The 23,810-nt window shown below is 39.3% G+C and overlaps 1 protein-coding gene across 2 annotated transcripts in view; it reads right to left on the bottom strand.

The window, feature by feature from the left end:
• Positions 1–2,155: 2,155 nt before the first annotated feature.
• Positions 2,156–23,810, bottom strand: part of anapc10 (anaphase promoting complex subunit 10) — a 51,406-nt gene continuing 29,751 nt past the window's right edge. For both annotated transcript variants that reach the window (XM_043699050.2, XM_087976226.1), the window contains exons 4-5: positions 22,008–22,128; positions 2,156–2,430 (exon numbers count right to left, since the gene is read on the bottom strand). In XM_043699050.2, coding sequence (XP_043554985.1) covers positions 2,200–2,430; positions 22,008–22,128 — 352 coding nt within the window. In that variant the 3' untranslated portion in view covers positions 2,156–2,199. The remainder of the gene's footprint in view (positions 2,431–22,007; positions 22,129–23,810) is intronic.

The raw sequence follows: 23,810 nt of genomic DNA, 5'->3' as shown, positions 1-23,810 counted from the left end.
CTTCACCTAACCTACACATCTTTGTGACTGTGGGAGGAAACCAGAGCTCCCGGAGGAAACCCACTTCGACACGGGAGAATATGCAAAGCCCACACAGACAGTCACCCGAGGCTGGAATTGAACCTGGGTCCCTGGTGCTGTGAGGCAGCAGTGCTAAGCACTGAGCCACTGTGCTGCCCTTGAGCCCCAATGTTAAAAGCTATGCTGACCAAAAGTAGAAACTTTCTATACTTAAAATTAATAATTGAGAAACCATAATTTGAATCCTTCCTTTATTATTCCACTTTTGTCTGAATCCAATGCTGGCATACCAGATTGAAGTTCCAGTACTTTGTGGATAATTGAGAAAGTACAGTCATTGGAAAAAGCAGGGCGAGAGTCTAGTGGCAGTAGAAAAAACTGGCCTGGTCAGAGGAGGACTGCATGGCGAGACAACAGAAATTGGATGCAGGATCTTGTAAATTGCAGTGATCAGAGAGAAGTGTTGATGGGCTTTTATGCACAATATACAATTATGAATGGATATAGATTCAGAGGCCTTTTTATTTGCTGAAGGCATGTTCAATGCTGGGATGAAGGAGGCCAAGAAACCAAGATCAGGCTTCTCCTACATGCTGCAAAATACAGCCACAAGAGCCCTTTAAGTGGAGGTTTCTTATCTATGGGCATCTTGATTGACAGGATGGAGTTTTGGACAAGAAATCTGTTTCACAGGATTAAAGCTGACAAGAGTAAGTGGGCAGATTGCTCAATGAGGAGGGTGGGTAAGGTAAGCAGATTGATCACAAGAGACAGTACAGCATTACTGTCAAACTCCTGCTCCTTTGGTAATACAGTTACCATAGCTGCTCATGGATTCACACCTTTTTGTTAAGACCTGGCCACCTGTGGTTCAAAAGAGTGACTTAAAAAAGACCTGCACCTCCGGATATTAAATAACTAACCTACTTCTGAAAAGCAATATGATCACCACTTTATCCCACCTCTGTTAAAACTGGAACTAGGTTGATTCAATTCCCCGTTCAGATTTATGCATTGAAACTTCTGACATTTCCCAAATCCATCAGTCTGTATGTGTTCAAATTCAGTCCAGACTGTGTTGCGCATGCTATTGTTGTGCACGATTTCACTTTGCCAAACATTTAAGTGAAGAAAGATTAGAAAAATCTCAATGAATTGATCATAATCAATTAAGCTACAGGGCAGCAAGGTGGCTCACTGGTTAGCACTGCTGCCTCACAGTACCAAAACCTGGGTTCAATTCCACTCTTGGCCAATTGTTTGGAGTTTGCACATTTTCCCGTTTCTGCAAGAGTTTCCTCCCACACAAAGATGTGCAGGTTAAGTGGATTGGGACTTGCTAAATTGCCCATTGTGCCCAGGGACTGTAGGTTGGGTTAGGTGAATCATTCATGGGAAATGCAGGATTACAGGGAATAAAGTTAGGGAGGGAGGGAGGAACAATGGGTCAGAGTGGAGTGTCCTTCAGAGGTTCGGTGTCAACTTGATGGCCGAATGACCTGCTTCTGCACTGTAGGGGTTCTTTGTACTGCAATCTAGGTAATGTAGGAACCCAGTGTAACAACAAAACAATTTGTAAATTGACATTCATCCACATATTACATTTATCCCAAATTACAGTTTGAGTAAAGTAATTCTATTCATGCAATAAATTTCTAGCCATTTTTATTGTCATTATTTGGCACTGATTAAAACTTGGCCTGAGAGATTTTTGTAACGTCTATGTAAATGCAGCATTTTAATCCGATTAGGCTTCCCATAATGTCTTCAGAGCCGTCTCTTGGTAACACTCTCTTTATATTGCTGGATGAATTTGCCTTCGCAATGATCTACCATTGAACTAGTAAACAAATAAGGGGTTTTATTTATTGTGATGCTCAGATCTTTGGTGGGGGCTATAAGCTAAAAGTTAACACCTTTCCAATCAGATGTCTCAGCAGCCTGTAACCTTGATCCAGGGCAAGCGCAGGTCATATTAGAACCCAGGTTTTCCACAACAACGATCATGACCCAAGTGTACAGCTTCAGGCATTAACCTTATTTTGCCTCCATTCAATGGAGAATCTTTTGTTCCCCATACAGTATTAAATCAAATGATTTTTTAAATTCAAATGAACAAAAAAACAAAAATCAGTTATTGCTTTCAGAATATTTCAAAACATTTCCTTTAATATTCAGTCATCTAATGCAGCGATACATCATGAAGTCTATAGTGGTACATCGCGGAAATTTACCGATTGAACTTTCTTCCACTGGTGTGTAGACTTTAATTTGTCTCATGTGAGTGTCTCTTCCATTCTGATGATTTGCTAGTACAGCAATCTGTATCATAAATGTACGGATTGCCTTCTTGTTGACATCAGTGAGTGGAACATGAATCCATCCGCTTGGCTCCACCAGTTCCAGTTGCTGTAGTTCAATTAGAAAAATGTATTAAATATTGTTTCCACTTTGGTGCAATCAAATAGAGTAAAATTTTTTAAAAAGGCACATGTAGCACAAAGAAAAATCAGCTTTAGAATTGCTCAGCAAATTTTGAGTTTCAAATATTCTTATAAAAAGTTTGACTGCAGGTCATCAGTCACATGTGAAAAGTAACTGGATTGTTACGTAACGATGTATTAAACAAAAACCAAATGTCAAGTTGCAAATGAAATACCAAATTACAAATATTACATATAACTTGAACTGCACTGGTTAAAGGCAGTGGCTCACCACTACCTTCTCAAGGGCAATTAGGGATGGGCAATAAATGCTAGCTCAGCCAGCAACGACCACATCCCATGAATATATTAAAAAAACAAGTCAGCCAAATTTATGCCTTCGAGCCTTTAATGTTAAATTCATATCATCTTCCCTCACAATCTGCAAAACTAGGTGACTTAAAATGTCTATTATGTCTGGGCATCTCTTGCAAATGTATTTCTATAATGTAAACAAAGCACTGGAAATAAACATTTGCTTTTAAATAAATTTAACACTGCTACAAAATAGGGAACATTTTTCAACTGCATGCTTCTGACAAGGAATCCAATTGGCAGGGATTATACATCAGGAAATCAATATGTCAATGATTTCTCTTTGTTATAATCCATGATTCCCCAGTATGTACTACTGTTAGATCTTGTAAATGTATCCAACTAGGTAGATCCTCAGTTAACATATCACCTACAGCACATGAATAATACGACATCCCTTTATTTACCGTAGGTGACATATCAGCCAGGATTACGCGTTTATCCCAGAATGGGATTGAACTCATAACTGCACAAGTGGAAATGCTATTACTAAAGCTGTGTTAGCACTTAGGAGTTGGAGCAATGAATGGCTCAATTAAGAGGAAGCTGCCTGACCCAGTCAGCTCTGTGCCAAAATGCTCTGCCAGGGTTTTTCTGACAAACATAAGATTTCAGGGAAAATGATGTAGAGAAAAGTGTATGAATGTTGCACATGTGGTGGGAAGCAAAAGAACAGAAAAAAGCCAAGACAGAAAATAAACTGCACACCTGCACAAACTATAGCATGAAAGTAATAAATGGAGTTAAAATGTTAAGATTGCTTTCTCAATAACCTAGTATTTCCAATAAAAACAGTATGAATCTGTATTTTTCCATCTGAAAAGAGAAAAAAACAGTACACTGTGTATATTTTATTTAAGTGTCAAAGTACTGCTAGAGGGTAGGTAGCTAGGCAAATGACCATAACTGCCTCCAACATTAAAAACTGCATTGCATTGAATTAAAATGTAATTGTTTAACTTGGCTGTATAATGCCCAAATAGACTTTCAGCAATAATATTTCACCCAAGCACTGTTTGACTATAGAAAGATTTTCCTGGCAAACTTCACTATAGTTGATTATATTTACATATCATTCAATTTATAACTTTAAGCCAGATTACTGAGCATTATTAACAAATCAAAGCAGCCAGTTTTTGTACATAAACAATGTAAGATCTGGTTCTGTATTTATGTATCAACTTTAAGTATTTCCATAGACATTCAATTGAGCTGCTGAATAATACTTGCATTTTTAGTTAAAGATTTGTACATTTTAAATGTTGAAAAGTCCATTCGAGACAACCATGTTTTTACATGTCTACAATTATATAGTTTCTAAGATCGTTTGGGAATACTGAACTGGATTGAGCTCATACAATGAAGACAATAGTAAAATTTTCCAAGTGGTTGAACACTTATGCTGAAACTGTAGAAAACTAACAGCATCCCATTATGCATTTGCATAACCTGCCACCCACATTGCTGAAGGAACAGCTTTCAAACACATGCAGTAAGCTCAAAAACCACTAAATCCTTTAACACCCATTCACATTTTTACAACACTTCATTTAGTTGAAAACGTGAAAAAAAAAATTAGCTTTCAATGTCCCTGCAATGAATCTACTGTGCTGATGGATCAATTGTGAACTCAGCTGCTGTCTGGGATTCGTGACTAAAAGCAGTTTAAAAACAAAAATGATGAGTGCTCTATATTCTTTATATCATCACTCTTGTGAGCCACATAGGATGATTAAAAACAATCTTCCAGAAGTTCCCACAGTGTGTGTGGATACAGTATTCAGTACTCTCAAAGAGATCACAACATTATGCCCACACAATTAAAAGTAGCTTTATTCTTTACTCCACTTGATGCTTTGGGCTCTGCTCAGCTGACACTTTGGAAAACTGAGAGAGAGTCTAAAAATGATTTATAAAGAGAAGGTCTTTAATAATTGGACAGAACAGTGGGCAAAAATATACTTATAGAAATGCACCTAGAATATTACTGAACAGATTACCAAGAATTTCAGATTTAGGAAGCCAGTAGAAAGCCTTAAAGAATCTCAGATTTGTGATGGACAAATGCAACATCAACTGCAGAATTTGTAATTCAGCCTCGCCAAATGTCTTAAATGCTATGCTAATGGATAATCTTCTTTTGGATGGTTGGAAGGGAGAGACTGAAGCCCATTACAGAACCACAAAGACAGTAGTAGCTTTCCTCACCAAAGATTTTTCACATTTGCAGACAGAAAACTATAAATCTCCAGGAATTGTAAGTTTCTCATATTCAACAGAATCACAAATATCAGGTCTCCTGCTGTCAGAAGTAGCATGATTCTTCCCTTCAGTCACATATGAATTGTTGCCACTTGCCAAGTACTGGATCACTCCGTTCCCATGCTGTATGACTCAATACCTCTAAAACAACAACAGCCTGTAGAAATGTATCCCAGACTAGGATCAATAAAGATGGGTGGGGAGAAAATTGATTACTTATTTTTTTAAAACCTTTTGCGTAACAATGTTAGCTATTTTGCATAATTTCAAAAGGTACAACATTCTTAAAATATAAAGTCTTGAAATATAATGTTATAGGAACGCTGAATCTTAAAGAAAAGGAGAAAGCTTGGAAAATCCCCATGGTAGGGCTTCTCAAACTGTGGGTTGCAACCCTCAGTGGGTTCAGCAGCTGAAATTCTGGATTGTGAGCTCTGAAGCAGCAGCCATGGAACTCTGACTGAATGCTAATTACTGGGTGGGCCTTTTGAATCTCTTGGCATTTATAATGGCTGAATTGTCCAATCCTCAAAACCATTAGCAAATGGAGTGTTGGTCTTTATTTCAAAGGGAATGTCATATAAAAGTAGAGAGGTTTCACTAAAACTGTGCAAGACACTAGTCAGATCACAATCATAATACTGTGAACAGATTTGGGACTCTTATCGAAGGGCTCTTCACACTTCCAGTGAAGGTACCTTGTTAAATAAAAATAAACAAAATATATTCCATCAAGCTAGATTTCAGTCTGAGACCTGGGTTGTCCAGTGGTAACATCAGCTGGGATCTTAACAATAAGTAGATTTGTTTTACTTGACACTGTGGATTAACCAGTCTCATCCCTCCCACCAACTTTCCCCACTCTCAGGTTGTGCACTCTCCTCCTGTATCTCCTCTATTACTGTCTATGGTGGCACAGAGAGTCTGGGTGTGCATAAAAGATCTGACAGGTAGTGCCTTTCTCACCATCAGCCAAGCTACATCTTGGAGCTTGTTGCAAAGTTCTGGAGATGAAGCATTCTGTCAAATTAATGTCACAGTCTGCTTGGGGAACCTCCCAAGATTGACTTTCTCCACTCTCTGCAGAGCCTCGAGGACATTACTAACTGATCACTGCCTGATGCATTTGTGACAAATGGTATTTTTCTGTACAATTATTTCCAGGAGGGACAATTAATATAGTATGGCCCAACTACTTGTACAGCAATGTAGATTGACCCATCCTTTGCAACACTGGGGTCAGGTAGAACCTCAGTACGTAGTAGGGGACTCAATTACTAGGGGTCGTGAGTTCAAGGGGTTTCTAAAAGCTGTTTCTTGACTCAAGGAGACTCTGTCCATGATTTCTTTTTCAGAGGGGTAATAAACCAGGCCGGGCTCCGATCAGTCTGGTTTGGTACAAAGATGAAAAAGATTTTGAGAGGCCTTTTGTTTATATGTAAACAGATAAGACTTCAGGCCAAAGTGATCATGTTTCAGAAGTGACCTGTATAATGAAAGGGAAGTGGTCAGTTCTCTAGCTGAGCTGAGCTGAACAGTTTTAGTTCAGTCTAGAACTGGGAAGTTCAACAAGGAACTGTGTGAAAACTGTCTCTCTTTTCTGCCCTTCAACTTCAACCTGTAAGCATGTGTTCCATTTACACTGGGTTTTAAAGGGAGTTTGCTTATTGGAACTGTTGTTAATTCAGAACAGCATAATTAAGTCTGGCTGGACAGGTCGAGTTCTGTAGGGGTTCTTTATTCTGTTCTGTGTGTTCCATTGCGTAATTTTGCGAATACATTTTTGTGTGTTTTAAAATCTAGTAGTCAACCTAGCTAACATAATCCACGTAATGTTCACTGCACACTTACCAAAACAAATTGCAAAGTTACGGTCCGGGACTGCCTGCTTAAGAATGTTTTGAGTGGTCTGGCCTACACCATAACAAAGGTGAGAGGGGAAAAGTTTACGGGAAATATGCATGGAAAGTTCTTTATGCAGAGGGTGGTAGGTACTTGGAACGCGTTGCCAGCAGAGGTGGTAAAGATGGGCAAATAGCATCAATTAAGATGTATCCAGAGAGATACATAAATGGGCAGGAAGTCGAGGGATACAGATCCTTGGAAAATGGGCAACAAGTTTAGATAGAAGATCTAGACTGGCGCAGGCCTGGAGGGCCAAAGGGCCTGTTCCTGTGCTGTAATTTTCTTTGTTCTTTGTCTTTGTAATTAGTGCACATGGACCAGGTGCATCACAACTCGATATAGCCACACACAAAGATGCACAACATTGAATAGAGGGCGAAGAATGTACTCAGATTTGTACATGGTGTCCCTGCAGTCATTAGCCATCTTTAATCTCCCAAATGAAGAAAAAGCCGCCTTGGGTGACGACTAAAACATGGGAAATGAGCCAGACTTCTACCATGTACAACATTACTGAGAGCATCTCAAACCTGATGACCAGATTTTTTATCAGCATTGGAGAGTGATCAACAGTCTCACATGTCCAGTTTTTGTCTCACCTTGGCTATATGCTCTTCCCAATGTTTAGTGAAGTCAGAAGTCACACGACGCCAGTTTATTGTCCAACAGATTTACTTGAAATCATAAGCTTTCGCAGTGCTACTCCTTTGTCAAATTATATGATACTTCGCTTCACCTAACAAAGGAGCAGCGCTCTGACAGCGTGGTGATTTCAAATAAACCTGTTGGACTATAACCTGATGTCATGTGACTTCTGACCCTGAACACCCCAGTCCAACATCGGCACCTCCACATCAATGCTTAGTGCACAGTGAAGGCCACTTTGAACTGGTTGCAGTTACTCATGAGTCAGTGCACTAACAGCTCATCTGAGTAGAAAGCAGCGACACCACCCACCTACAGGAAGGCCTTGACCTGCAGGCCTCTGCAGCGTGGGATATTCATCACTCTAAAGCCCACATTTTGTCTTGATGGATTAACAAAAAGCACTATGGAACAAAAACAAGGCAGGAGACAGAGGGCAGCCCTACACAAGTGCAGGAAGCTTTCTGAGCCCTACTCATTAAGACTGAAGTACTGATATTTGTGTAGAACAGTTAAGGTCCAACTGCAGGTTCCCTCCTCAAAACTCATTTTGGAGAGCATGTCTATAGGGAAGTGTGCAATATTCAACTGAAGGCCTCTCCTGGTCCAGGCTGATGAGCCACCCCCAATGTTCTGCATATGAGTGATCATATCCCTGAGTAATGTAAGGCAATCCATGATCTTCCTGCTCAATACAAATCTGGTCAGGCCAAATCACTGACCCCAGAGCAGACATGACCTTGGGCAGGATTCAGTAGATTGACCACCAATTCTTAATTCCCTCACTCTCTCCTTCTATTTGTAGATGAGGGTGATGATGCCATTCCTCAATGATTCAGACGTGCTACAAGCCAGAAACATGCTTTCATACATTTCCAACTGAACCTGGCCGATTAGGTCCCATACAATGCAACTGGTAAGCTGTCGCTTCCAGGAAGTTTACTCTTTTCGAAGGCCTTAGTTAGCTCATCTAGAGATAGCAGCTTGTCTAGACTTCCTGCATACGGTCATCTAAGATTTGTATAATAGAACACAGTAAGAACTGGGAGACCGTGCTGTGAGCTTCATGTCACAAACAAAATTGCTGCAAGTGCAAGCTGTGAATGGCAATGTGAAAGCAAACAAGCACCGGGCACCTGAGTGATGAGAGCAGGCATCTATGCAGCTCTTTAACACGATAACCCCAACTATGAAAACAAGAAAGAGAAAAATTTGACTTCTGAGGTGGAGAGACGGAAAGGATCAGTTGCCCCAATTTTGATACTGCCAGCTTGAACTCAACTCTCCACACTATCGAATGCAGCCCATTACACAAATGACCAAACTTCTGCGACCAATGCATACACAGAATTAAAGTCCTTAGACAGAAATGTCCAGGACAAAATGTATCCCAGGAAGGTGTCACTTGGGAAATGGAATGAAAAGTCAAATTACAGGCTGACTCCAGAAAATTCAGATTAGTTGGGCACCCTGCTATTTACAAATAGAGAAATAAACAATTGGACTGTGCAGCAAGGTGGGTGAATAGAGGGAGGGAAAGGAAGACGGGATTAAAAAAAAAAGAGAAAAGTAGTGACAAAGAAAATGAAATAAACCTGTTTTGAATCTATAAAAATAATCTATATAATATGAAGGAAGAAAAGACAACATTTGTAAAAAGGAGTTAATTTTCTGTGTCAGATTGATTGGCAGTCAGTACCTATGCTTGCATTAGGTTCAGTTTCTGTCTAATCTACTAATCTAACAACTTTATATCACAGTCAACCATGTAGCAGACAGTGAATAGCCATTTTCACAAAACCATCAGTAGAGCTGTGAAAGGTTAACAGTAATATTTGGATACTGGCATTTATCTGGATGTCTGTTATTCCCCTGAAATTACTGAAGCATTTGTACAAATTTAATGGAAACACAATCTCACCCTAATTTTGACATTAAATTCACACCATATACAAACAAAATCTCATTATCCAATAGTTCAATAACATCTCATCCAGAGACTTTGCAACCACTGAAATCCCCGACATCCACCAACCTGGTGCCACCTGATCAAGGAGTCCAAACAGGCACGGAAATTGGCAAGGTGCTGGAAGGGGATCTAGGAGAAGCATGAAGTTCTCTCTTGGCTGGTTCAGGACAACACAAGAAAGGTGAAGCAACTCACCCTTACTGGTAGTCTCAGGTATCAAGCTTGAACAGTGGTTCATGATCGGGCAGGACACCAGATGTCAGAATGACAATGGCATGGGTTACTGGCCTGGGATGATTGCCAATTTAATGACAACTGTTGAAATTGAGAGAAGTGTATTTTGACCAAACCTGGGAAGTGGCTTTACCCTGGCTTGGTATCTCTGGTTGCTCTCCAGCCTCTGGAGATTCTTACACAGCATCAATTTTATTACCCTCATTTATTCTGTTAACTCATTAGAAAACACAATTTAGTTAGTTGAACACAATTTGCTTTTAACAAATGATTAACTTTCCTTAATTAGCACACAATTGTCCAAAAGGATGTTAATTTGGCCAGGATTATTGTTTCTAAATCTTTTCTACGGAGGTGAAACTGCTGGTCTTGTAATTGCTGGGCTTATTTTTGAACAAGGGGGAACGACATTTATTATTCTCCAGTTCAAAGTCTAAAAAAGTTTGTGAAATGATGACCAGTGTCTCTGCGATTTTCACCCCTACTTTCCTCAGTCCCCACCAGACACTTTTATCTGGCTGAACCCTTACTCCCACCTATTGCTGGTTGCATGAGAATAATGGATAACAGGGTACCAGGTAATGGGGACTTTATTGTCTCATGAAGCTCAGCCTTTTAGGTCAAGTGCTTGGCTCCTTTGCCGTTTCAAGCACATGACTTGAGTAATGTGAGAAACGATCACACATCAGTGTACAGCCCAGACTTGAAGAACTACATTTACAAAGTAAAGAGTTAAGTAGCCAACACTGGAGACTCAAACATTTCTGAACAACAAATAGACAGAGTTGACCATACTGCCTTAAGTCTGCATCCCCACTCAATATGACAATTATTGATTTTCTACCTCAACTCCATTTTCCCACATGCTCACTACATATTTTTCTATTGTCTCTCTCAGATTTAACCATTTTCAAAGATGGAGCATCTTGGGTAGAGGTAGACAATTCTAAAAATTCACAATCCTTTGAATGTAGAACTTTCTCCTCAAAACAATCTTCAATTATTCACATCTATTCTCGGACTGTGCCCAATATTTTAGGTACTTACCCTGGAGAAATAATCTTCTAATGTCAAGCTTTGTCATAAGCCTGCTGCACTGTTCCAGTAAGCTTAATGCAAACTCAAAGAACAGTATCTCATTTTCCATTTGGGAACACTGTTGTCACAAGAATTCAGTATTAAGTTCAATAAGTTCAGAGACTGATTCCATTCTTCCATGTTTTTACACACCCAATACCCTGTCCTGTAATGACATGGGTTGCTCTTAGCACAGTGCACCCATTCTTTCTTACTCTCAGTTCTTATTATAACTTAGTCAGCTTCTCTTCTGTCCTGCCCTACTATCAAGAACTCCCTCACTTGCCTAACCTTTCATATATATCTCTGAGCTCCATCTCCACCCATCCTCCAACTTCCCCAACCTCGTCTTCAGTATAAATATCACATTTTCCTAGCTACTATTAGTTCTGATGAAGAGTCACCAGACTGAAACGTTAACTGTATTTTCTCCCCACAGGCACTGCCAGATCTGCTGAGTTTCACCAGCAATTTCCGGTTTTGTAATCTTCAGAATCTTGCATGGTTTCAGAAGATCATTCATTTTTGAATCAACCAGTTATTCAGCCTCTTAACACAGTTCAACCCACTCATCTCAGAAACCAACCTTGTAAACCTTCCCTGCAGTGCCTCCAAATTATAGCCTTAGATTTTGAGACAACAGATGTGCATAGTACTCCGGTTGTAATCCCAAGACACTGCACAATATCACAAGACTTCTCCATCCTTGTACCCCAATCCCTTGCAATAAAGGGCAATGTGACATTTGCTTTAATTGCTTGCTGTAATTGCATGCTAACATTGTGTTTTGTATGAGCATCCCAAAGTTCCTCTGAACATCAGTATTTACATGTTTCACACCTTTTAAAAATAATATGAGTGAACAATCCCTCATTTCCCAACATTATATTACGTCTGCCAACATGTTGCTCAACTAATTTAACCGCCTTATTACATCATCTCTTACAGTTTACATTTCCATCTGGCATTTATTCAAGGTTAAAGTTCCTTACTATAAAACACATGAGACATACCCAGTGAAATGAACACATTTGCACAGTGGTGAAAGAATGGTTTTGAAGGTCAGTGTGACATATTAGAACAGTAGATTGGGCTACCTGACTAATGACTGATAAAGTTTCACATGCCTAACTATCTAGAGCCCCGAGATATGTGAATAGTTACTTAAATAAATTGACGTGAGGCATACTATTTATGCGATTAAAATGACTTTAAGATAATACTTAAACACAAGTTTCAGACTGGGCACATGGCATAATATATTGTGTCATCACAATGGTGATTAAACAGAGGATAGCTTTTCAGACTACGTCCATGTGCTGTACCCACCTGCTTGTCTAAACACCAGTTTTCTGAGTAAGTCATCCAAATAAATTAATTAAATTGGATTAGCATGCCATACAAACTCAGCATACAAAATATTTCTATTTTAATACCAATAAAATGTTTAGCAGCATTTTAAAATAAATTATGCAGTGGTACTTAACAAAAGCTAATTTAAATATTGATAGATATTTAAACATTGGAAAGATATCAAGATATATCCTCTCTAAATTTATGTAGTTGATTATGGTTTTGTCAACTGTCTGTCCTCTGCTTAAAAAGTTAACAAATTACGTAGAGAGAATCAACCTATTTTCTGACCTCCACCACTTTTTAAGCAAGCATCATTTGCAAATTAATTGCAGGGTGAACAGAAATCACAATACCAGCCTTATTACGAGACCCTCTTCCCAAAAAGCAAGAATACAAAACAGCTCTCGGATCATTAATTCTAGTTTCACACATTGTGAAATGTACAGCAAATAATTTCTGTAGAACAGTGACACCTAGTGGATAAAATAAAATTCAAATGTATTAAATTATAAAGAGAACATCAATTTGTTCTGTTATCTTTCTTAAATAAAATTATACTAGAAAAAATTGAGGCTCAATTTTACACTGTGGCAAAGAATTATTTTTAATCATGTCTAATGTTTTGTCATATCTCTTACTGCACAGCTACCTGTGGAGCATGTTTGATGACAACATCCAGCTCTATTTTGACTCTTACATATTGAACATAACTAATGTTCTGCCCTCCAAATCCTAAGCTGCATCAACTGCACATTATATTTGGTTCTCGCAATAGGCATCACAGTAAAGCAGTCTGGGAAGAGTGTCCTGCTTGCTGGGAAGAAACAAAGTGACATTACAGGAGTGGTCTTACACTATTACAGAACTAGAGGCTTCAAAGAGAGAGTTGGTTGATAACTTGTAGGTAAGGACAGGTTAATATTTCCAACTTTTATGTCTAATAGTTTGTAAGGTGTTCTTATGGTTTACAGCTTCTAAGAGATTCTGGAGTAACAAGGAACAGGAAAGAAGGACAGTAGAGAAATTGGTATTTTTCGATATTAAGTTAAACCTTTTGGAAGATGCTTAAAGGGGTAACCATGATGTGGAGGTGCCACTTTTGGACTGGAGTGGACAAAGTTCAAATCACACAACACCAGATTATAGTCCAACAGGTTTATTTGGAGCGCTCTCCTTCAGCAGATGGCTAGTGGGGCAAGATCACAGGGCACCGAATTTATAGTAAAAGATCTAAGTGTTGTACAATTGATGCAATGCATTGGACAGTCCTAGATTGGTGTTAAGCCTTTAATCACTTGGAATGGGGATGCAGGTTTCGATTGAATAATATGTAAATCCCAGAATTTCTTTCAAATCACAGCCCCGAGATAACTTAAGGCTTTATCAGTTTAAAAAAAAGCAATTTCTCAGTTCAGACAATATACTAAAGGTGTGAGGTTAGAGTTTGTTTGTTATCCCAACTGGTTCTATTTCCAAATTAGAAATTTATGAAAATGTCACATTTATTACATGCAGATTGTGTGTTTTTGAACAAAATAGAATGTACCTACAAATCCAAATTCACCCCTTGGACTTTTGTGTGCGCGCCTGTTGTGGTAGGGAGAGGGAAGGCGTGTGTGTGTGTGTGTGTGTGTGTGTGTGTGTGTTGAGAGCGCGTGAGAGAGACTGAGGGGGGGGGGCTGTGAGAGTACGTGATCGCGTGTGTGTACGTATGCTCATTATGTGGAAGTGTGTGCGAGTGTATAGTGTGGTGGGGTCACCTGTAGTGTGTCATGAACCCAAGATCCCAGCTGAGACCGTCCTCATGAGTATTGAACTTGGCTATCAGTCTCTGCTCAATGACTCTCCCTCACATACACATGCATGCACATACACAAGTCCATGGGGTGAATCTGCATATTTGTATTTGCAGATGTATTCTATTTTGTTCAAAAAGCACACTACTCCACTAGCTACCTGACAAAGGAGCATCATTCCAAAAACTTTCAAATAAACCTGTTGGACTTTAGCCTGGCATTATGATATTCTTAACTTGAAATGGGTAAGTCATGGCAGGAGAGCTCAAAATCACGATGTGCACTATGTGGGAAGCTGGGCACATTTCCAATGCCCAGGACCAGGTGCAATTCCTGAAAGCCTGGGTTTTGGAGCTGGAGAAATGGTTGGGGACACTGTGGAACATCCATGAAGCTAATGAGTCACGGATAGCACCTTTAGAGAAGTGGTCACACTGCAGACAAAGATGCCAAATGCAGAAAAGGAATGGGTGACTACCAGGCAGAGCAAGAGGACAATGCAAGAGTCTCAGTTATTCCTGTGCAAAGCAGAAATACCACTTTGAATACTGTTGATGGGAATGTCCTCCCAGGAGAAAACAGCAACAGCCAAGTGGCACCATGATCGGTACTGCTCACATGGGAGAAATAAATATGTGGAAACAATTGAATCCCTATGACTATTACAAAAGACATAGATAAGTGTTTCTGTGGCCACAAATAAGACTCAAAGATGGTATGTTGTCTCCATAGTGCAATGGTCAAGATTGCCTGAGGGTCTCCAGGACATCCAAAAGGAAATGGTACACATTGAAACCAACATATATAAAAATGGGAAAAGGTCCTAAAAGCAAAATATAGGGAATTAGGAAGCAAACTGAATATGATCTCAGTATCAGGGCCACATGATGATCAGAGTAGGAAAAAATACAATCTATCAGATGAAAATACGACTAAAGGGGGAAGAGTTTCAGATTCCTGGGGCTTTGGAACCAGTTCTGGGGGAGTTGAGACAGTTTACAACTGGGCAGGACCATACTTGGGAAAGTATTTACTAAAGTCATTGGGGTGGTTTCAAACTAAATTGGTAGGAAGATAGGAACTATTGCAAGGGCTTAGAGGAAGGGGAATCATGGCCAAGAACAAAAGGCAGCAACGGCAATAAAAGAAGTGATGGACACAGGAATCAAACAAGGCCACAGTAAAGAAAATATTGAAAATGGGACAAGAAATGTTTAGAAGGCAAGCTTTGTGCTTGAATGCATGGAGTAGTCAAAATAAAGTGGATGAATTATGCCATGCAAATAGTTGTAAATTGGTATGATATAGCTGGGTTACGAATTGCTGCAGGGTGATCAGGGATGGGATCTGGACATTCAGCGGTGTTTAGTATTTAAGAAGGACAGACAAAAAGGGAAAGGCATGGAGTTGTATTGGATATAAGCACTACACTGAGGAAAGATATTAGCTCAAGCAATGTAGAATTTGCGTGGGTCAAATTAAGAAATACAACAGGGCAAAATGCATTAGAAGGGTGGTACCTAGACCATCAAACTGTATTGGTGATGATGGGAATGACACTAAACAGGACATTAGAGACACATGCAGTTAAGGAACATCTGTAATTATGGATGACTTTAGATCATAGATTGGGCAAATCAAACGAGGGATTCCTCCTATCGATGTGACTACAGAGTACACGGCATTGCTGCCTGGGCCAATATGTTGAGAAACTTATCAAATCCAGGCCATCTTTCTTTGGATTTTATATAATGAGAAAGGAATAAATAAATGGTAAATGTAGATGTGAGACCTCTGTTGGGAGGACTGACCATAAGATGATAGAATTCTTCAAGATTGAGTGTGAGTCATTCATGAGATAAGGGCATCATTGGCTGGACCAGCATTTATTGCCATCCCTAATTGCCCATAGGAAACCCATTCCCTTTCTGCATTTGAGAGCAGTTGAGAATTGATACTGAGACTAAGGTCCTGAAGATTAACAAGAGAAACTATGACAGTATGAGGCATGAGTTAGCTATAATGGATTAGGAAATGTTGGAAAGACGGTGGAAAGGCAATGGCAAATGTTCGAAAAGCAAATGGATGAATTACAAAAAATGTTTATTCCTGTTTGGTGTGAGTGCGCAAAGAGAACAATGACCAAACCATGGCTTACAAGGGAATTTAGAGAGATATTATTAGATTTAAAAAAAAGAGCCATACAAATTAGGAAGAAGAAACTATAGAACTGAGGATTGGAAGTAGTTTTTGTCAGCCAAAGAGGACCAAGGGATCGATTAAGAAAGGGAAGATAGACTTTGAGTGTAAGCTTGAGTGGGATATTAGAACGGACTGTAAAAGTTTCTGTCGGGAGAGAAAAAGATTAGTGAAAACTAATGTGGGTCTTTGCAGCCAGAAACAGGGGAATTTATAATGGAGAACAAAATAAAAATGGGATGATGAAACTAAATTCATATTTTGCCTCTGTCTTCACAAAGTAGAAGATGAACAAAGTACCAGAAATGATGATGAACAGTGAAAGGGAGGAACTGAAGCAAATCTGTTTTAGTAGAGAAGTGGTGTTAGAGGAATTGATGGGATTGAAGGCTAGTAAATTCTCCGGGCCTGATAGTCTACATCCCAGCGTACCTATGGAAATGGCCCAAGAAAGGGTGGATGCATCAGTGATCATCTTTCGAGACTTTTTTTTAGCTTTTGGTATAGTCTGTACAGATTGGAGGGTAGCTAACGTAACCTCTCTGTTTAAAAAGGAAGATAGAGAGAAAACAGAATTATAGGCCAGTGACATTAATACTGGTAATGGGGAAGATGCTAGAGTTTATGATCAAGGATTTTATAGTAGACCACTTTGACACAGTCAGCATGGATCTACAAAACGGAAATCACACTCCACAAATCTACTTAAATTCTTCCAAGAATGTAACTAGTAGAATTGATCAGAGAGTCAGTGAGTATGGCTAGTTTAGTCTTTCAGAAGGCTTTTGACAAAGTCCCACACAAGAGCTTAATATGTAAAATTAAAGTATATGTGATTGGGGGTAGCGTATGGAGATGGATAGAAAATTGGCTAGCAGACAGAAAACAAACAGTAGGAATAAATGGATCTTTTTCTTAATGGCAGGTAGTGACTAGTAGGATACTAGAGGGATCAGTACTAGGACTCCAGTTATTCACAATGTATGTTAATGATTCACATGAGGGAATTAAATGTAATATCTCAAAATTTGCAGATGACACAAAGCTGGGTGGAAGGATGAGCTGAAGGGAGGATGCAGAGATGTTGCAGTATGATTTGGACAGGCTGTATGAGTGGGCAGATGCATGCAGTATAGTGTGGATAAATGCGAAGCTATCTACCTTGGTTGCAATATTGGAAGGTAGATTATTGAAATAGCTGTAATTTGAGAGTGGGTAATGTTCAACAAGTCCTGAGTGTCCTGGTGCAGCAGGTAGTAAAGCAGGCTGATGTTATGTTGGTCTTCATAGTGGCAGGATTCAAATGCAGAAACAAGGAGATCTTGCTGCAACTATAAAGGGCTTTAGTGAGAATACCTAGAATACAAGTGCAGTTTGGAGTCCTTTTCTGAGGGAGGGTATTCCTGCTATAGAAGGAGTGCAGCGAAGGTTTACCAAATGGATTCGTTGGATGGTAGGACTGACGTAAGAGGGGAGATTGTATCAGTCAGGATTATATTTACGGGGAGTTTAGAAGTAAGAGGGGAAATCTCCTAGAAACCTATAAAGTTCTAACAGGACGAGACAGAACAGATGCAGGAAGGTTGTTCCACATGGTGGGGAAGTTCAGAACAAGGGATCGTAGCTTAAGAATAAGGAGGTAAACATTTTAGAATTGAAATGAGGAGAAACTTCTTCATACAGAGTGTGGAGAGTTTGTGGAATTGACTGCCAAAAACAGTACTTGAGGACAAAAAATTATGTATTTTCACGGAAATGGATATAGCTGTGTCTCAAGGGATATGGGGAAACGGTATTGCGTTTGATGAACAACCATGATCATATTGAATGGCACAGCAGGCTTAAGGGGATGAATGGCCTACTCTTGCTCCTATCATCTATGTTTCCATGCTACAAATGAGCTCACTGACCTATTCTCTGTCAACCAAGATTCTTTCTAAACTTTCTTACTAATGCTCCATTATTGCCATGGCATTGCCTCTCCCAATTTCAATATTTTCCTCCAGCTCTAAAATCCTCCAAAACCACTATGTTCCTCGAACTATTTTCTCTCATGGATTCTCAAATCTCTTCACTCCAACCTTTACAATCATGCCTTCAGTTACCTGAACTGCATGCTGTGGAAATATCTCCCTAACATTTGGACTCTCTACCTCCCTCCCCTTTTTTAAGACTCTCCAAAAATCTATTCATATGGCCAAATTTTTAATTAACCCTCCTAAAGCCAAATGATTTGTCATTATTTTATCTGGCTATGATTCTATGGAAAACCTTAGAATTCTTCTTTTTATGTTAGAAGTGCCACAATATTCAAGAAGCAGACAAGCATTACATCAAGTAATGCACAATGGCTGCTGAGGTGGAGCTTTAAAGTCACAAAATGCAAAGTCATGAAGTAAACATAAGCTGCAGCCAGTTTAACTTGAGTTTGTGAGGTGTTCATTAATTTCAGGTTGCAAATCAACCTTTTAAGATTGTTTTGCATCAAGAGCAATGTTTAATACCTGTTATGTGATAAAACAAACCATCTGCTAAATACATATGTGTCTGAGAGAAAACCTGGAGACCATTGCAGAAATAAGAACCAGTAACAATGTTATTATATTCACAGAACAATTTTATCTAATAAAGTTAATAACCACATAATAGAAGCTAGGTCATTCCATATTCTTGAATGGCAAAATTTGGAAGTATGAAATGATAAGTAAAAGTTTGAAATAACAGTAATATGTGCAGTTAAGTAGCGCTGCTCTATGATGAAGCCAAGGAATCTTGGCAGTAATCTTCCAAGAACCCTTAGATTCTGGAAATTCCCAGAGGATGAGAAAACTACCAATGTATCACGTTCATTTTAAAAGGGAAAGATGCAAGACAGGTAAATATAAGCCAGTTAGCTTACCATTTGTTAGTGGAAAAATAGCACAGCAAGAACATGGCTTCACAAAGGGAGAATCATGCCTAGTAAATTTATTACAATTATTTGAGGAGTTAACAAGCAGTGGAAGTAATATATTTACATTTCCAGAATATGTTTGATAAGGTACCACAGATTAGGCTACTTAAAAGTTGGAGGTAGCATATTAGAATGGATGGAGAATTGGCTAACTAATAGAAGACAAAGAGTTGGGGTAAGTTGGCATTTTCAGGAAAACAGCCTGTAACTAGTGGTGTGTCACTGAGGTCAGTGCTGTGGCCACAATCTTCAGAATATATGTTAATAATTTAGAATTTTGCTATGTTAAAAGTGCCATAAAATTGCAACATTCAATTTCCTCATCTAAGGTTTTAATGGAAGCATTATCATATGGAAATAACGCCAAATCATTGGCTTTCGGAGAGTTAACTACAAGTTTGGGGATGACACAAAAATGGGTGTGAATGCAAGGGGTGAAGATGACAGACTCTGCAGGGCGATATAGACAGCTTAAGCAAGTGGTGAAAAATTTGATAGATGGAATATAATATGAGGTTATGTACTTTGGCAGGAAGAATAGAGGAGTTGAATATTATTTAAATGGAACAGGACTGCAAAAAGCTGCAGAACAGCGATTTGGGAGTCCTCATCACAAAAAGCAAGCAACAAAGTTCAAAAGATAATAGGGAATGGGAGTGGTGTGTTGGTTACTATTTCAAAAGGAATGGAGTATAAAATTAGGTAGGTTTTTCTAAAACTACATAAGGCTGTAGTCAGACCACAGCTAGAATACTGTGAACAGTTTTGGGCCCCTTATCTAAGGAAAGATACAGACATTGGAGGCAATCCAGAGAAGGTTCACTAAATTTATTCTATGGAGGGACTGTCTATTAATGAGAAGTTGAGTAGGTTGGGCCTGTACTACTTGGAGTTGAGAAGAATGAGAGACGACCTTATTTAAAGAAACAAGATTTTTAGAAGTCTTGATGGGATAGGTATGGAAAGGGTGTTTCCCCTTGTGGGAGAAGCTAATACCAGAATTTTTTTTTAGGTGTTTGGAAGAAGCATGTGAACAGGAAGTTCTCTCAAAGAAGCCGTGTTATGTTGCTGAAGGGTAGTTTGTGGATGGTACACACTGTAGTCATTTTCTATTAGTAATAGAAAGGATGAATCTTCATGGTTGAGAATGCAGTGCCAATCAAGAGGAATGCTTTGTTCTAAGCGGTGTCAATTTTATTTCATTGTTTTGGAGCTGTCCTCATCCAGATAAGTACACAGTACTCCATTACAATGCTGACTTGCACCTTGTAGATGGCATGTGGAGTTCAGAAAATCAGGAGATAAGTTACTGCAAAGTTCCAGTTTCAATGCTTGCTCCTATTCTGGTTTATCACCCTCTTTTCCTGTATGCACATTCCTTCAGAGCCAGTCCTTTTTCCCCTGAGCTTCAATGTTGCTCAGTTACATCAAGCAAATACTGCTTGTGAGCTTTTCAATCCTCATTGTCTCAGGTGCACTCAAGTATTCCTGTTCACATGCTTCTTCCAAACACCTAAAAAAAATGACATAATATATAAAAGCACAAGGGCAGCAGGAACATAGGCACATCCTTACGTGTTGGCTGCTTTCAAAGTCACACAACCTCTTGACTTGGAAAATATCCCTACTCCATCACTGCTGGGATAAAATCCTGAAAATCCAAAATCCACTCTCTCACTAACATTCATGTGGAATTCACACCACATGTATTGGAAAGTTACAAGAAGATCACCTCCAACTTCAAGGTCAATAAATACATTTCAGATAATATTGATAGGGAATTGCAGAAGACAGTAAATTCTTTATTTTAGAGTATGGCAAGAAGATTTTTCTGTATAATCAGTTTTTGTGTGGTCTCCAGTTGGCCCTTGTTTCCTGAAGAAAGGCTTATGCCCGAAACGTCGATTCTCCTGTTCCTTGGATGCTGCCTGACCTGCTGCGCTTTTCCAGCAACACATTTTCAGCTCTGATCTCTAGCATCTGCAGCCCTCACTTTCTCCCTTGTTAAAGAATAGTCCATTTGAAAAATATCATTAAATGGCTCTCATTAAAAAAATCTTGGGACTTCAATCAAAATTATGAGTGCTCTGACATGCTTTAATATGATGGTGTTTCATGTAGCATCGCACAACTAATGAAAAAGGATCAGATTCTACTGAGGGCAGGGTAGCTGCAGTGTGTCCTCCGAAATTGGGTTTTCAAATGCACAATCTGTGACAGTGAATTTCATACCTCACTCAATGTTAAGTATGTGCTAACACAGACACTCTTACCAATTCCAATTCCAATCTCATCACATTGGGAAGACAATCCTTCTATACTTTCTGAAGGGGAACATAAAGGACTCAATTTTTTTTAACACCAAAACGTATCACCCTAAGCTATGATGCTGTGCACCTTTAAAGTATTTGCTGAAATGTAACCTCATCATAAGCACATTCTGCCCATATTTAGCACAGAACAAGGGAACCGAAACTTCAGTTTATGCTACTTTGGTGTCTGGTAACCCAGCCCTTAGATTTGCAGAAATGTTTAATTCGCTGGTTTGTTTACATGAATACTGCAGTTTTGAAGATTTAAAAGGTGTTTTAAATGCTATGTGTTTATTACGAAAATTCACAAAGCACAATACTTGAGAGAAGCAGTCCTCAGATATTTCTTCATATGCACCATGCAAACAATGAAGATGAAAGACTGGGAAATCACTGCAGGAGGTCTGCAGGAAGCTTGATAACAAGGGGAGGACTATTATAACACCAACTGTTATCAAGAAAGAGGTGATAAATTCATACCCGCATTTCTTTGAGGTCATGAAAGTTGTTTCCCACTCTGACAGAGACCTTGCTTGGAGTATAGCTTTCATCTGATTTGTAGTCTGCATAAATACATAGGGTTTTCACAGTTGTTTTCCGGCTATAAAACAATCAAATTAATCACAGTAACTGAAGTATCAGAAATACATAGCATAGCGGTCAGGTGCTTGTAATAAGAACAGCTGCCTTTTCTTTTTGTTTTTCTTAATTTAACTCCTAACAGATGTAACTGAAATCTATTAAAGGTGATAAGTTCGTTTTGATTTTATGTGCAGAAGTGTTAATTGTGGGCTAGCCTAGGAGTTGCACGTGTGGGGCCTCCAGGTAAATCTGAATGCTGCCCTCAATCAAACCACCACACATACAAGTTTATCCCACTATGACTTTGAGAAAGCAATCCAGAGTATGTCGTCAAATCTACATCCCCACCACAACCACCACCACTCACTTAGCCCAAGGCACTATAGATAATCGTGGTAATCTGAAAGCTATCTCAATTCTGACCAGCAATTCACTGCAGATTACACAAACAGCGTACTTGCCTGATTTGTACGATACAATTTCACCAGCAAGACATCAGAAGAACATTTATGTATCATAAAGTAAGTTTTGTTGAGATACTAAAAGTATCGCTGCTTTCAAATCACACGAGAATATAATTCACAATTTCTGAATCTCCATGGAAGCATAGAAATTATACAGTCATTTGGCCATCTTGTCCCTGCTGAACCAAGACACCCAGGTGTGCTTTTTGATCTCATCTTCCAGCACATTGCACATAGCCTTGCCGCTTACAGCACTTAAGGTGCTTTTTAAAAGAATTTAGGGTCTCTGCCTCCACCACCAACTCAGGCAATGAATTCCAGACACCCATCGCCTTGAGTACAAAAGGTTTTCCCTCACATTCTCTCTAATCCTTCTGCCACTTAGCTTGAATCTATAACCCCTAGTTTTTGAACTCTGCCAAGGGAAACAGGGTCCTTCTATCTACTCTATCTCTGCCGCTCACAATTTTGTACACCTCAATCATAAAGGATACACCTGATCTAAAAGTCAGAGTTCTAAATTTGAGGAAGGCCAATTTGAAGGTATTCAGCAAGAACTTTCAACAGTTGATTGGGGTTGAACATTCACAGGTAAAGGGATGGCTGAAAAGTGGGAAGCCTTCAAAAATGAGGAAACAAGAGTCCAAGGTGGTGAAGGACAAAGCAGGCAGATGTAGGGAATGCTGGATGACTGGAGAAATTGAGATTCTGATCAAGAAAAAGAAGGAAGCATATGTCAGGTATAGACAGCAGGGATCAAGGGAATCCCTAGAGGACTATAAGGGTAGTTGGAATATACTTAAGAAGGAAATCAGGGGAGCAAAAAGGAGACATGAAATAGCTTTGACAAATAGAGTTAAGGAGAATCTAAAGGGTTTCTACAAACATATTAGGCACAAAAGAGAGAATAAGATCCCTTAAAGGTCAGCAAAGCTGTCTATGTGTGGAACTGCAGGAGGTGGGTGAGATACTAAATGAGTATGTTGCATCAGTATTTATGTGGAGAAGGATATGGAAACTAGAGAACTTGGGTAAATAAATAGTGATACCGTGAAAAGTGTTGATATTACAGAGGGGGAAGTGCTGGATGTCTTAAAATCCACTCAGACACAGGGAGAATGTCTGTCTGGAGCTTGCACAGTCACCCAAGGCAGGAGTTGAACCTGGGTCCCTGGCGCTGTGAGGTAACAGTGCTAACCACTGAGCCACCATGCCGCCCCAGTGACCAAGCTTCAAT

Source organism: Chiloscyllium plagiosum, unplaced genomic scaffold, assembly GCF_037043375.1.
Source record: "Chiloscyllium plagiosum isolate Xiang-an unplaced genomic scaffold, Cpla_swu_hap1 HiC_scaffold_1, whole genome shotgun sequence".
Taxonomy (NCBI): Eukaryota; Metazoa; Chordata; class Chondrichthyes; order Orectolobiformes; family Hemiscylliidae; genus Chiloscyllium; species Chiloscyllium plagiosum.
This window is presented reverse-complemented; position numbering and strand designations above follow the sequence as displayed.